Source organism: Ips typographus, linkage group LG3 (assembly GCF_016097725.1).
Source record: "Ips typographus isolate SLU linkage group LG3, UJ_Ityp_2.0, whole genome shotgun sequence".
NCBI classification, from domain to species: domain Eukaryota; kingdom Metazoa; phylum Arthropoda; class Insecta; order Coleoptera; family Curculionidae; genus Ips; species Ips typographus.
The window spans coordinates 18,666,713-18,682,646 of NC_138424.1; the positions used below are offsets into that span (position 1 = coordinate 18,666,713).

Genomic DNA, 15,934 nt, shown 5'->3' on the forward strand with positions numbered 1-15,934 from the left:
GACTGGCATGCTTATGCATAACAGGAGCCATGAGAACAGGTCCTACAGCGGTAGTTTCATCTGACGTATCCGCCAGATGAAACTATCAGAAAATATAACTTTGTAAGTACGTTAAGCAACAAGAAAGAGTGGACCAATAAATCTGTTACTTACCGTCTGAGCGAACACACCATATAAATGGTATGCGGATGGATCCAAAATACACAAGAGAACCAAATACTCGGAGTCAATTAGATATTACCTCTTTCAGAATCGACAATGGCTATCTCAATCAGGATATTGCAATTCTGACTGGAAACGTCTAGGCAAATTCAATGAGCTAGGCGGAACTAATAAAGTCACCTTGCTCTGGGTTCCAGAACACAGAGGAATTAAGAGAAAGCTAACATTCTGGCTAAAAAAGGGACCGAGACTCCTTTTACAAGACCAGAACCCCTCTGTGGCTTGGGGGAATACACCTGTAAACACGAGCTCAAATTGAAAGAGAAACACGAAACATCCAAGCTCTGGGAGCAACTCTGAATTGGCACACTCTAAGAAACTTCTTGGAGGTTACAACCTGGGAAAAAAGTAAAAAATTTGTAAAATTGAGAAATAAAACTATCGCTCAATCACAGGTTTCCTCTTATGCTATCGCTTGAGAGACCACCTGAAGCAGATAGGCCTGGGAAAACACAGAAACTGCAGATTCTGTGAGGATGAGGAAAAGTAAAATAAAAAACATGCACAGATATCAATAGATTCAACCGTGTTGAGAGTACTCATTTTCCATCCTGCTGTTTTAGCAAAAAATATTACTTAATATTAGAAGTATTTTAAATAAAAAACACGCTCAAAACCGGAAATTTTTAACCGGTGTGATTCTTTGTATGACGCTTTAAACGAGATGCTAATGCAAAACTTTTTGTACAATCTTTACACTTATACTATTCACTGGTGTGAATCCTCATATGTCTACTTAAACTAGATCTTTGCGTAAAATATTTGCCGATGAATATGGACGTTTAAATTACCTTTAGTCTTAAACCATTTTCCACAAACATTACATTTAAATGACTTTTCATCAGTATGAATCTTAGTATGTCCACTTAAACGAGAAACGAATGAAAAACCTTTTCCACAAAATTTACATTTAAAAGGCTTTTCAACGATGTGAATGAATCTTAACATGTCTATTGAGGTTAGATTTAGTTCTGAAAAATGTGTCACAGTATTTACATTTAAAAGGCTTTTCACTAGTGTGGGTTTTAATATGGTCGCTTAAAGAACTTTTAGTCGTTAAACATTTGTCACAATATTTACATTTAAAAGGTTTTTCACCGGTGTGACTCCTCATATGAGTTTTTAAATTAGCAGCTTGTGTAAAACATTTGTCACAATATTTACATTTAAAAGGCTTTTCACCAGTGTGGGTTTTAATATGGTCGCTTAAAGTACCTTTAGTCGTAAAACATTTGTCACAATATTTACATTTAAATGGTCTTTGACCGGTGTGAATATTAATATGCCTTCTTAAATTAGATGTATCTGCAAAAAATTTGTCACAATATTTACATTTAAAAGGTTTTTCACCGGTGTGACTCCTCATATGAGTTTTTAAATTAGCAGCTTGTGTAAAACATTTGTCACAATATTTACATTTAAAAGGTTTATCAGCGGTGTGACTCCTAATATGAGTTTTTAAATTAGCAGCTTGTGTAAAACATTTGTCACAATATTTGCATTTAAAAGGATTTTCACCGGTGTGACTCCTCATATGAGTTTTTAAATTAACAGCTTGTGTAAAACATTTGTCACAATATTTACATTTAAATGGTCTTTGACCGGTGTGAATATTAATATGCCTTCTTAAATTAGATGTATCTGCAAAAAATTTGTCACAATATTTACATTTAAAAGGTTTTTCACCGGTGTGACTCCTAATATGAGTTTTTAAATTAGCAGCTTGTGTAAAACATCTGTCACAATATTTACATTTAAAAGGCTTTTCACCAGTGTGGGTTTTAATATGGTCGCTTAAAGTACCTTTAGTCGTAAAACATTTGTCACAATATTTACATTTAAAAGTCTTTTCACCAGTGTGAATCTTAATATGGGCATTTGAGTTACTACTTTTTGCGACACGTTTTTGGCGTGTGTCGCATTTATAGGATTTTCGACAGTTATGTATCTCTAAGTGCTTTATAAGAGAACGTTTATCTAAAAAAAACTTTCCGCACTCGTTACAGCCATACTGTTGGTCATCTAAGTTAGTAGTCAAATGGTTGTTGAGGTTAGACTGTGACTGAAAACCTATGGTACAGTACTTGCAATAATATTTCGACTTTTCAAGAATATTGTCTGAACCAAGAATTTTAAGATGACCGTTAATTTCAGCAGTATGTTGAGTTTGTTGTTCACTTTCACTGTGATGGATTGAACGTAAATTTGAGTCTGAACTGTTCAAATTAGTTTGCGAAGCAACAGTTTCTCTAAGACAACTGTTTTGGTGCTGCTCATATTCGTCCAAATTGTAGAATTCCAAAAAACATTGTTCACATTCATATTCAGGTTCCGGTTCATCCTCCATATTATGCTGAATAACATGGATCACAATGGCAAGTTTAGTGTCAAGCTGTCGACGACACCTCTCGCAGAAATACTTGCATGTCGGTTGGTCTTGGTGGAATTTGACTTCACGCAGATCATCAAAAGACTCTTTACAAGTCAAACATTTGTAATAAGATTCCTTTCCTTTATGATCAACAACTTTTTCAGTCAGCAAATTGTTCCTAAAAAAAATCTAGATTATTATGAATTCATAACAAGTTTTTTATTTTATTTACTATCACTGCTACAAATTTCAAATACCACAGTAAATTGAATAAGGATGTAAAAAAGCTAATTTTTGTTGTCTACAAAATGTATATTTTTTAATGTATCCATCAATTTTTTTTGTCATATGAATGATTGTGTACATTGATTTACATAAATTACAAGCCGCCTATGCATGTTCCCTTTAATTTAGAGTTTTTAGTTCACCTCGACATCTCAATCACATTCATTCAACCGCGCGGTACGAGAATGCGCACCCAAATGTCGTGTACTAATATGGCGACTTCCGACCCTCGTCGCTCATCAATAGACAAATGGGGTTATTGTTACCTCCTAATATTTGTTCTTTTTACTCAATGGTTGCTACACTTAGTTTTAACTTCCATAAGGCTGGAGAAGCTTCATTAAAATAAAACTGCCAATCTGAATACTTTCTCACTCTTTTGAAGTCATTTCTATTTTTAACACTTCTTCCTTCTTCTTCTATTGCCGTATCTGATTAGAGACGTTGGCTATCATGATCGCCATGTGAATCTTATTGGCTGCGCATCGAAACAGTTGGTATAGTAAATGTTGCTCCAAAACGTTTTCGTTCCAAGAACATCATGCCCTTCGTTGGTCATCAACTTTACCTTGAACTATGTTTTGGAAAATTATTACATGCTATTTCTCATGACATCGCCAACCCAAGCAGCAGGCTATCGTGACTTTTTGATTAGTACTACTTTTTTTTTAGTACTAACTGTAAACTAAAATAACTAAATAGAAGCAGATAGGCCTGGGAAAACACAGAAACTGCAGATTCTGTGAGGATGAAGAAAAGTAAAATAACAAATAAGCACAGATATCAATAGATTCAACCGTGTTGAGAGTACCCATTTTCAGGAAATTAAATTGGCAGTCTTTTATAAATAGGACAGTGTGTGTTAGGCGTCTGTTTGAGTCATAACTTGTGTCTGCTAGATGTCTGGTTAGCTCCGAAGTATAGAGTTTTTCGGCTGTTTTGTCGATATAGTTTTGAATGTATTCCAATTTGTGTCATAGCATGTAAGTCTTGAAGTCTAGTATAAATCCTTGATGACGTTATCGCCAGAAAATATTTATTTTGCTATACTATACTTAATTATAAACTATACAGGTGCAGGGGGTAAATATTGGTCGGAGTACGGTTTTGTAGATTTTTAGTGTATTGCTAGGATTTAGGATTCATCAGCGGATATAGTTTTTGAGAGACGGCGAAGGTTATTTGGACAAAATAGGATATATTGGAGTAGAAGTTTAGGCTGCTGTCAAACACTCCAAGATATTTCACTTTTTTTGAAGTTGGTGTTTTTCACAAAAAGTGGCGTAAGTTGTAATTGGTGTTTTTCCGGGTAAACGCAACTAATTCTGTTTTGTGCGCGTTGGTGGCCGATTCGTATTTTTCCGGCTTGGGCGTAGTATGACTTGCTGTATATGTATAGCAGTATCGTCCGCGTATAAAAAATGCATGCAATATACCTGTGAGCTCAAGAATGCGTTGGCGTAGAGGTCTACATACTGTCAGACAGTCAGGCTGAACTAACGGCCTTAGCAACAATTGCATGAGACACTAAAGAGTCCCTCCAACTAGTAGCCAGCAATAACAACAAAATCACATTAATGTGGCTGCATGAATACGAAAGCATTGAAGGAAATGAAATAGCCGACAAATCGGCAAAACAAGGAGCCACAGCTTCTTTTTACGGACCTGGACTCATCGTCGGACTGGAAAATAGGTACCGAATTGCAGAAGTTCGTAAATGGGAAAAAACACAACTAGACATTGACTGGAGTAAAATTCTCGATAAGCAAAAAGGCTTTCTTAGATTTCTTGATCTAAGTAAAGATAAGGCTTATCATAAGCCACTGCCCATTAAGGCATCATAGAAAAAGATGAAAATAGCGGCTGAGGATCAAGTCAATTCTACAATAGTAAGACAAAGCGTCCGAGCACATGCACCGTGCAATTCTGCCGAAGGTTTCTCCCGAAGATATCTTTAAAACCCCTTTCAAGAAAATTCTGGACTCCAACGGGGTCTAGAAATCTTGGAAAAACAATAGATTTAAAGTTGGCAACCAAAGATTACAACTGGTCGAAATTGAAAGAGAGGTCATAAAACCTAAACTAGTATAATGCCAGTTTTGTCATGTAGTGCTTGGAGATGCCTGATGCATATAAAGTGTAAAGTTGAAAGGACAGGACGGCACCTTGTGATACAGCTGCGCACAAATGCTTGGAAAGAGAGTAGCTTTCTTCGATGAGGACTTGGAATGTACGGTTATGGCTAAAAATTCAATATAAAGTGGGAGGTTAAAACTGAAGAAAAGCTTGTATATTAATCCAGCGTGCCATACTGAATCAAAAGCTTTTTCCATGTCAAGTTACAGCATGACGGTGTTCATCTCCCGGTCACATGGTGGGTGGTGGTCAACATGGTCTGTATGCAAAACACTTCCCAAAATCCTTAAATTTAAATCTATCCACAAGTATGAAAAATCAAAGTAGATTTTTGTAGAAAAAGATGTTTCATACACTTTACATTTAAAAGGCTTACTTAAATATTTAAAATATATTTACTTAAATTACTTCTTCTTCGTCATGTCGGAGGATGGCTACCATCATTACTGTTCTTACTTTGAAATATAGTCATATAGTTTTTCATCAATATAAATTGGAATATGGATTTTTAAATAAAAAGCACGCGCAAAAGATGTTCAACAATCATTTAAAAGACTTTTCACTGGTGCGTCCTATGGACCCTTAAACTAGATCTGATCGTAAAGCATTCATCAAAATAATTACATTTAAATGGTCTTTCACCGGTGTGAATCCTAATATGTTTACTTAAATTAGATATATTTGTAAAACATTTGTGACAATATTTACATTTAAATGACGTTTTCATCGGTGTGAGTCATGATATGGGATCTTAAAGTAGCTGAAGCCGTAAAACATTTGTCACAATATGTACACTTAAATGGTCTTTCACCGGTGTGAATTCTATTATGTGCATTTAAATTAGATGTATTTCTAAAACATTTGTCACAGTATTTACATTTAAAAGGCTTTTCACCGGTGTGAATCCTAAGATGACTACTCAAGTTCCATGAAATTGTAAAACATTTGTCACAGTATTTACATTTAAATGGCTTTTCACCGGTGTGACTCCTAATATGATATTTTAAATTAGATGTATTTCTAAAACATTCGTCACAGTATTTACATTTAAAAGGCTTTTCACCGGTGTGAATCCTAAGATGACTACTCAAGTTCCATGAAACTGTAAAACATTTGTCACAGTATTTACATTTAAAAGGCTTTTCACCCGTGTGAATCCTAATATGTGTACTTAAATTATATTTCCTCATAAAACATTTGTCACAGTATTTACATTTAAAAGGTTTTTCACCGGTGTGACTCCTAATATGATTTTTTAAATGAGCAGCTCGTCTAAAACATCTGCAACAATATTTACATTTAAAAGGCTTTTCACCAGTGTGGGTTTTAATATGGTCGCTTAAAGTACCTTTAGTCGTAAAACATTTGTCACAATATTTACATTTAAAAGTCTTTTCACCAGTGTGAATCTTAATATGGGCATTTGAGTTACTACTTTTTGCGACACGTTTTTGGCGTGTGTCGCATTTATAGGATTTTCGAAAGTTATGTATCTCTAAGTGCTTTATAAGAGAACGTTTATCTAAAAAAAACTTTCCGCACTCGTTACAGCCATACTGTTGGTCATCTAAGTTAGTAGTCAAATGGTTGTTGAGGTTAGACTGTGACTGAAAACCTATGGTACAGTACTTGCAATAATATTTCGACTTTTCAAGAATATTGTCTGAACCAAGAATTTTAAGATGACCGTTAATTTCAGCAGTATGTTGAGTTTGTTGTTCACTTTCACCGTGATGAATTGAAGGTAAATTTGAGTCTGAACTGTTCAAATTAGTTTGCGAAGCAACAGTTTCTCTAAGACAACTGTTTTGGTGCTGCTCATATTCGTCCAAATTGTAGAATTCCAAAAAACATTGTTCACATTCATATTCAGGTTCCGGTTCATCGTCCATATTATGCTCAATAACATGGATCACAATGGCAAGTTTAGTGTCAAGCTGTCGACGACACCTCTCGCAGAAATACTTGCATGTCAGTTGGTCTTGGTGGAATTTTACTTCGAAAAGATCATCAAAACACTCTTTACAAGTCAAACATTTGTAATAAGATGCCTTTCCTTTATGATCAACAACTTTTTCAGTCAGCAAATTGTTCCTAAAAAAAATCTAGATTATTATGAATTCATAACAAGTTTTTTATTTTATTTACTATCACTGCTACAAATTTCAAATACCACAGTAAATTGAATAAGGATGTAAAAAAGCTAATTTTTGTTGTCTACAAAATGTATATTTTTTAATGTATCCATCAATTTTTTTTGTCATATGAATGATTGTGTACATTGATTTACATAAATTACAAGCCGCCTATGCATGTTCCCTTTAATTTAGAGTTTTTAGTTCACCTCGACATCTCAATCACATTCATTCAACCGCGCGGTAGGAGAATGCGCACCCAAAAGTGTACTAATATGGCGACTTCCGACCCTCGTCGCTCATCAATAGACAAATGGGGTTATTGTTACCTCCTAATATTTGTTCTTTTTACTCAATGGTTGCTACACTTAGTTTTAACTTCCTTAGGGCTGGAGAAGCTTTATTAAAATAAAACTGCCAATCTGAATATTTTCTCACTCTTTTGAAGTCATTTCTATTTTTAACACTTCTTCCTTCTTCTTCTATTGCCGTATCTGATTAGAGACGTTGGATATCATGATCGCTATGCGAATCTTATTGGCTGCGAATCGAAACAGTAGGTATAGTAAATTTTGCTCCAAAACGTTTTCGTTATAAGAACATCATGCCCTTCGTTGGTCATCAACTTTACCTTGAACTATGTTTTGCAAAATTATTACATGCTATTTCTTATGACATCGCCAACCCAAGCAGCAGGCTATCGTGACTTTTTGTTTCAAACTACTTTTTTTTTTAGTACTAACTGTTTTGGTGCTGCTCATATTCGTCCAAATTGTAGAATTCCAAAAAACATTGTTCACATTCACATATTCAGGATCCGGTTCATCATCCATATATTATGCTCAATAACATGGATCACAATGGAAAGTTTAGTGTCAAGTTGTCGACGACACCTCTCGCAGAAATACTTGGAATTTTACTTCGAAAAGATCATCAAAACACTGTTTGCAAGTTAAACATGTGTAATATAAGATCCCATTCCTTTATTATCATGAATCAGCAAATTGTTCCTAAAAAAAATTAGATTATTATGAATTTACAACAACTTGCAATTTTATTTATCATCCCTGCTACCAAATTACTAGAAATTCCAAACACCACAGTAAAAGGGTCGAGTTTTGTACCATAAAAAAAGTGTGAAAAGACAAGCGGAAAAATTATCCTGTCCAAAATCTAAGCTCGAATGGTATATGATAAGACAATTCCATGAAACTAGCAGAAATCACTTTGTTTACTTCTTTTCGAATTTCTGCCGTACCACTGTGTACGAAGCGAACCATATACCAGCAAATGAGCCAGCAAACCATAACAATTGGAACAAAAATCAAAATTGACAGTGAGAGCAAAAATCTGAAGGTGAGATATTGCAACAAGAGAAGTGTAGTGAAAATCCGTGATGTGGATGATGTGGGCTCGGATCATTTCCTGACATCATTCTCACCTTGTGGCGGAAATTGTGGTGAAGCTAAAGAGGCTGCAAGTTCCATAAAAAACCTATTACGAAGCAACAACCTGCGAATGAAAGTACACCAGGCAGTGAATAAAAACTTAATCAACTTAGTGATTTAACCATGTCGCAGAATCTTAAAATGGAATCCTGCAGAAAGCACCTAAAACCTGAAAAACAAAAAAATCGAAAGGATTGGATGAAATATTAATGCTTATGGAGAAGAGAGGAAACCTGAAAATGCAGACAGACGGAAATATAAAGAAGTACAGAAGGACATCAAAAACAAATTTCACCAAAACACACAAATTGAAACTGGATCAATCTGTTTTAAAAGAAGTGCAAGTAGCAATAAAGTCAGCAAAAGACGGGAAAGCTCTTGGTCCTCACGATCTACCAGCAGATGTGCTTAAGCTGATTGAAGAGCAATATTTGGGTCCTGGGACCATCCTGTTTAATAACATCTATGAAACAGGAATAATACCAGAAGAGTGGCTTCGGTCTACGTTTGTCGCAATTCCTAAGAAGCAGAATGATAACAAATGCTAGGAACACCGCACAATCAGCCTAATGAGCCACACAATAAAGATCTTCATCAAAGTCATCCACCGTAAAATGTATAAGAAGCTGAAAGAAAATATCGCCGATACTCAGTTTGGAATTAGAAACGGAAGTGGTACAAGGAAAGCCTTGTTTGCCTATAATGTCTTGATGTCACCCAAAACCTGCTGACTATAACAAAACATGGACCCTGAACGTATATTACGAGCAAAAATTGAAAACCTTCAAGATGTGGACATACCGTAGAATGTTGAGAATACCATGGACGGAATATGTTACAAACGTAGAGGTAAAACGTAAAGAGAAATATCTCGGATACGTTATGAGAGATCAAAGGTATGAGATTCTGCAACTCATAATCCAGGGAAAGATCGTGGGAAGAAGGAGAAGATCTTCCCACAAGATCCTGCCTTAGGAACTTACGAGAATGGTTCGACGTCAAGTATTTCAACCTATTCAAAGCCGCAGTTTTCAAAGTAAGAATAGCAATGATGATAGCCAACCTCCGATATGGAGATGGTACATGAAGAAGAAGAAAATCCGTGGAAACGATGAAATCAACATCAAAATGTATCCAATTTTTTTATCCATTTGCAAACTATCTTCCTTCCTGATTAGCAGATATCAAGCATTGATTTGACGTATATATGGAATTTTTTGTAGAAGAGTGGAATTGTTACTCTAATATTTTCGAAAATTATCCAATACTGTTTATAAGTCCCCATTTGCATACAATTTTATGGGTTGTTAAGTGCGTATTTAAATTACCTTTCTGAGACAATTTTTTGCCACATACTAGACATTCATGCGGCTTTTCACCACTGTGAATCTTAACATGTTTATTTAAACCAGAAGATAATTTTCACCTGCATAAACAGTAGAGTACAAAGAGTCTTCTTTGCTGTTTCCTATAGTAAATGAAAAACTACCTGAATTAGTTTGTAAAACACTTGTGTTAGAATAATAACAGGCGTCTTCACTGTAGCAGTCTCTTTTGTGTTGTTCATATGCGTCCAAGTTGTTTCCAGAAAGCACATCTCACATTTGTATTCAAGTTTCGGTTTCACTTCCATATTGTGATCTCAATGACATGAACCACACTTGCCGATTTAGTGTCAAACTGTCGACAACATATCTCGCAAAAATACTTGCAGTGTTCTTGGTGCTAGTGGTATTTCACTTCAAGAAGATCATTTAAGGATAGTAGACACGACAAACATCTGTAGTTGGCTCTTTCCGTTTGAAGATCAGGTATATCTACATATTCACTAGACAAACAATAGTTCCTAAAAGAAAGTTCTGTATTAGTATGGATTACACACAAATTCAAGTACCAAATGCCAAAATACCCAATCTTTTAAAGGCAAAAAATTAAAAAATTAGCAAGTTGACTGAAAATGCAATCGGTAATTAACTGATAATGATATGTTTATGTTCAACCACTGTTCTGGTGCAAATGGTACTAACTAAATAAAACCATAAAACCGAGAATAAAACAGTCAAGCATTTTTTAAGTTTATTAACACACTTATTATAAAGATTTAAGTGATTTGGAATGGTACTTGTACGAACTTTTAGAGAAAATATTATTTAAAAAACTGTATAATATAACAAAATATTCCAAGTAAATATATTACCAACTACATCTCAAAAAAGGACAACCAAACTCTTCCTAAAAAATAGAGATGAGTAAACCTTATACAAATCCCAACCTCTTGGTACAAAGACATTACAGTAATTAAGCATTTAAGCTCAGAAATTGAAAAAAATATTTCAAAGACTGAAACAGATTTTGAACTTGGCTTGAAGCAGTCTTCAAGACATTCAAAAATAATTTCGTTTTGCTATAATGACCATCCTGTATACTTACCTTCTGTTTTAAACCCACATAAAGCATTCAAACAAGAGAACTGTCAACAATGTAAGAAAATTTTGTAAATACCATACTACAAATCAGATTGTTGTAATCATAAAACTACTATTTTTAAAATAAAAAGTTTACACTTAATGAAGATATTTTGGATCACTTACCCTTAGGAATTTTGTCCAAGTCCAATCACCCAAGTTTCAAACTTCCCATTATTTACTGTTCCTGTTTATTCCTGTCCTCATATGTCATATCATGCATCCAGTATTTAGTGTGATATTTATTATCACCATGTTGAAGAGAAAAACAGGAAAAATGCTGTAATTTTTCGAATAATCATCGAATTAACGGTTAATTAAGACATATTTTGCTTCATAAGGTTACCATAGTTGAGTGAAATAATCGCGCAAATAAATCAAGATGAGGATGGTATAAAACATAATACAATCCCCACTTTGGATTAATAATTGTCTGACACTGACTTTGTTTATATCGTAGGCTGTTAATTCGATCGACAAAGCGGAATTGAAGGGAAACGAATGATGATTCAGTGACGTGGAAGGGATCCCATGATGGTTAAACGTACACGTCCCGACTGAGTTTTCCCTTTTTACTTTTTTTTTGTATGTTTTACAATTTTTAAAATTTTTCGAAAATGGACTCCAGATACGAATTGAACCAATCTAGAGTTGGTCTTCTAAGTTGGTGATTCACTAGAATGTGAATCACACTTCTAACGCTAACAAGGGCAACGTAGTGTTCACTGCGGCCCTCTGCGGTCGGGATACGGTTCCTGAGGAACAATGGAACCATGTGCCAACTCCGATGGTTCCCGAACCACATGAGGGAAGAGGCGAGAGTCGTCCTCTGTGAAGAATGTTACCATTTTGTACTAAAACAGTCTGGCAACCTCTAATGTCACACCATTCAGAAAGCACTTTTTTTCCGATTTTCTTTTATTAATATTTCCCACACCTTTTGTTAAACTGAACAGAAATTTTGGTAAGTTGCTTCTAAAATAGTTGTCTTTCATGTGGACATCAGTTCTCAGTGCAAGTACCAATTTGCCCATTTTAAAAAAGAATTACTTTTTGGTATTATTAAGTAAGTAAGGTTTGCTTATGAGACCTTTTATTCTTAGTTAGACAGTACCACATAAAAAGTTTAAAGACTGAAAATAAAAAAACCTACAGGGTGGTCAATATTTACCTTTAAGTGAGAGGTAGAAATACTGCCAGAAGTTCGTTTTTTTAAATGCAACCACCAATGTATTATAGTTTGTAATAAAAGAACATTAAATTTAGAACAATTCTATGTATACCCTTCCTATACCTAACTTCAACCGTTTCTGACTTATCAACAGTTTTTCCTTAAAGTGCATATAAAATCATGACCAAGCAGGTGTCCTTATTCAGATTAGTATGGATTACGATTGAATCCCTTTAAGGGAAAAACTGTTAATAAGTCAGAAACGGTTGAAGTTAGGTATAGGTAGGAAATGTATACATGGATTTGTTTTACTTTTAATATTCTTCCGTTCCATGGATCCCTTTTTAAACAACGAACTTTTTGCAGTTTTTTAATCTGTCTGACTAAAAGGTAAATATTGACCACTCTGTAGGTTTTTTTCATTTTATGTCTCTGGGCTTTTTGACCATGTAGTATTGTCTAACTGAGAACAAAAGGTCAGATCAGCAAACCTTTCAGGAATTGAGAATTTAATTGAAGTTTAGACCACCGTTTTGCTGACAAATTTTTAGAAAATATCTAAGAAACAGTGCAAGATAGGTATAAGGAAGTATTAACATTAATTACTAGCCTCCTTGCGAGGAATTCAAAAATGAGATTAAAAACAGGATGTTCTATTTGAAAATCAAAAGTTGGTGTTTTTTCTGACTGATCTGGCAACACCATTAAGTCCAAAACAGTTTGGACAGAGAGTTTGGACCCAACCTAGGTTACACTCCACATTGCAGTGAAAAATATTGAGTTGTTCTCTAGATACCTCTAATATACCATCACTGTGATTCACCCTGTATACAACTTTTATCTGAACATAATAAATCAGCTAGATGGAATCAAAGAAATCAACAAACTTTGATTTTTGCTAATTATCTCCTGACAAATAAACTTAAAAAAAAAGGATTTTAAATTGGTCACAATTTTTGAAAAAAACTCACCCTGTATCACAGGTCGGGTGAACACAAATTTAGATGTTCAAAGTGTAGCACTCAATGTAGCAGCAGTAAAATCTGTTTCGTCCTAAATTAAAGGCTTTTCAATTTTGAATTTTCTCTTGTTTGTCTTTTTTAAAATAATTCTAAAATAAGCTGTAAAAACTGGAACTTTAGGTCTTGTTTGTAGTTTGTTGCCAACATTATTAAATCAAACAATTACTACACACACTTCTTCTGAGAGTATCTTAGAATTTACACAGTAGATAAATAAACTCTGAGACACTTTTAAAAACATGCAAATTAAAATAAATGGCTTTGATCTAATTTTTTACAATTATGTCGAATTTTTTAGGGGCCTTCTGTACCAGAATAATTTGTACTCACTTACCACCTGTTAGGGCTGTTCTAACGCATACACAGCAATTTTTTTTAGCACTTTACCGATATTAATATAACAATCCCGTCCAAAAACTAAAACAAATCGAAAAACAACAACGGCGTTTTGTATTCAAACTCACAAAAACAAAAAAAGTTGGGTTAGAAGTAGAAAAGTTTTTGTTTTCTTTGTTTCTTCTCTATTAATCACATGACACTATGAATATAAAATGATATAAAGGTCACGTGACGTTTTTAGAAGAAATAAAGAAAGAAGTACGTATCTCTACTACAAACCTAACCTAAAACCTAAATAAATATATTTTATTTTTTATTGTTGCTTTTTCAGCTTATTGTGTTTTTAGTGTTTGTGAAAATTGCTACTGCTGTATCCTTTTTAAAAATACGTTTTTTGGTATTTGATCCTAAAAACAGGGTGGTAAGCTGTTTTTGTCTGTTTTTTTGGGGTTTTCCTTTTGTCTGTCTGGCCAATTGGATTCTACATGGGTTTTATACCAGGGTCCTTGGTCCAATTACTGTGTAGTAAATTACCTATTGAGTAGATATGTGTTGTATTTGGGCTCTTTTCTGTTGCCTACGGAGAAGTTTTTGAGGTGTGGTCCACAAAAAACTGAAGGTTGTAAATCTTGAAGGCTTTTATTCAAACTTTTTGATTCTGACTGGCCTCATTGTCTGTAGGGCAACTACAAATGAATTACTAAAAAGTAGTGAAAAGTCAAAAACAGGGCAGTACTACTAAAAAACAATCCTAAAACTAACAGATTTCTGCATATAAATACTTCAAAAGGAAAAAATAGCAGGTAAATAAATAACTGGATTTACAAGTTTAGTGCAATATGATTTACTAATTTTATTCAAGATTTCACTGGAAAATACATAATATTTGCAAACATAAAGTGCATACAGTGTGTCCCAAATAGGTTCCCTTGGTAAAGGAAAAGCCAATGCTAGTATTACATGACAAAATAATATTTGCAAAGTTGTCTTAAATTACTCTAAAAATTCCAAAAAAACAATTTCCATAAAAAACACTTTTGTCACTTTTGAAAATGAAAAAAACAGTGTGAAAAAAATTAAAAATTAAAAATTTCTCTTAGATAACTCTAAAAATTCCAAAAAAAAACGATTCTTCATATAAAAACACCATTTTTAATTTTTAAATCTGTTAAAATGGCAAATCAAAAATTGCAAATATACTCAAATAAGTCTAAAAATTTCAAAGAATCATATTTAATTTTTTTTGAAATTTTGGAAATTTTAGTTTTTAAAGAAGGAAAACCAATGCTAAAAAGACAAAGTAAAAATTGCAAATTTATCTTAGATAACTCTAAAAATTTCATCTATTTCCCTTAAAAAAACACCTTTTTTTAAATTTTGATGATTTTTGAATATGGAAAACCGAGTGGAAAACACTACTACTTGATGATGGTATTATTTAGTTTCTAAAGTGCAGAAAGTTTTTTAAATTTTTGTCATACATGGTCTTGAAAAATGGCATCGCTATTACAAAAAACAAAGGACAATCGGTGTGTTATGGGTTTGGTTATATTTAAGATTTTTTTTTAATTTACAAAATTACAAAAAATGTAATGTTCTATTCTTCTTCTGTTCTATGCTTCATTACTTGATTTTTGCATACAGGTAAGTGTAGGATTTGGTTGGCATTATAAAAAAAAAAAAAAAAAAAAAAAAAAAACAGAAAACTGTGTGATTGCTTTTAGTTTTGATTTAAGTAAAAGTTTTTCTTAAAAAAACATGGTAGAATTGTATTTAAAACTGAACGAAAACGCAACAGCATACGTAAAACAGTTTCCAGAATGGAACCAACTACAGAATAGGTAAATGATGTATGGTACTTGATGAGTTCTATCCTTTACATATGATCCTTACTTATCAACAATAATTATTTTCAACATAAAACTAATTAAATAACTTGTGGGCTGTTATTTTCTAGACATTTGAACAATACAGTTTATGTAACCTTTTTCAGTGTGTGCATAGTCATTTTAGTGTATTTTAAAATGACCCCACAATATCCAACTTATTGCTTCAAAGTCTGTTGACTGATATTAGGTAAGTATTAATCATTTTGTTTAGAGAGTCAATGCAAACTGTTTTCAGGCAAAGTTACCACATGAAGGTCCTTTGGAATCAGCACAAAACAGTCTGGTAACCAATTGAAAAATATAACAAACAATAAAAAGCCAATCACACTACTGTGCAAAACTTTTGAATGTTACTGTATACAGGTGTCCCATTTTATAAGAATATGTTATGAATTGCCAGGCCATTGCAGGTAAAAATTTTTTTTACTAATCATGTTGGGCGGTGGAATCC

The 15,934-nt window shown here is 33.7% G+C and overlaps 2 protein-coding genes across 2 annotated transcripts in view; both read right to left on the minus strand.

Moving 5' to 3' along the window:
* Positions 1 to 15,934, minus strand: part of Oseg2 (intraflagellar transport protein Oseg2) — a 346,413-nt gene that overhangs the window by 104,232 nt on the left and 226,247 nt on the right. The gene's annotated exons all lie outside the window — the stretch shown is intronic.
* Positions 732 to 13,710, minus strand: LOC145725824 (uncharacterized). Its single transcript, XM_081974722.1, has 2 exons — positions 13,590 to 13,710; positions 732 to 7,108 (listed from the first exon to the last, which is right to left on the minus strand). Exon 2 carries the CDS (start codon positions 2,567 to 2,569, stop codon positions 1,145 to 1,147), a length of 1,425 nt encoding a protein of 474 aa, XP_081830848.1. The 5' UTR covers positions 2,570 to 7,108; positions 13,590 to 13,710; the 3' UTR covers positions 732 to 1,144.

Bases quoted from the DNA above. Each gene is read 5' to 3' on its own strand.
- LOC145725824 (XM_081974722.1), bottom strand. From the start codon at position 2,569: ATGGAGGATGAACCGGAACCTGAATATGAATGTGAACAATGTTTTTTG.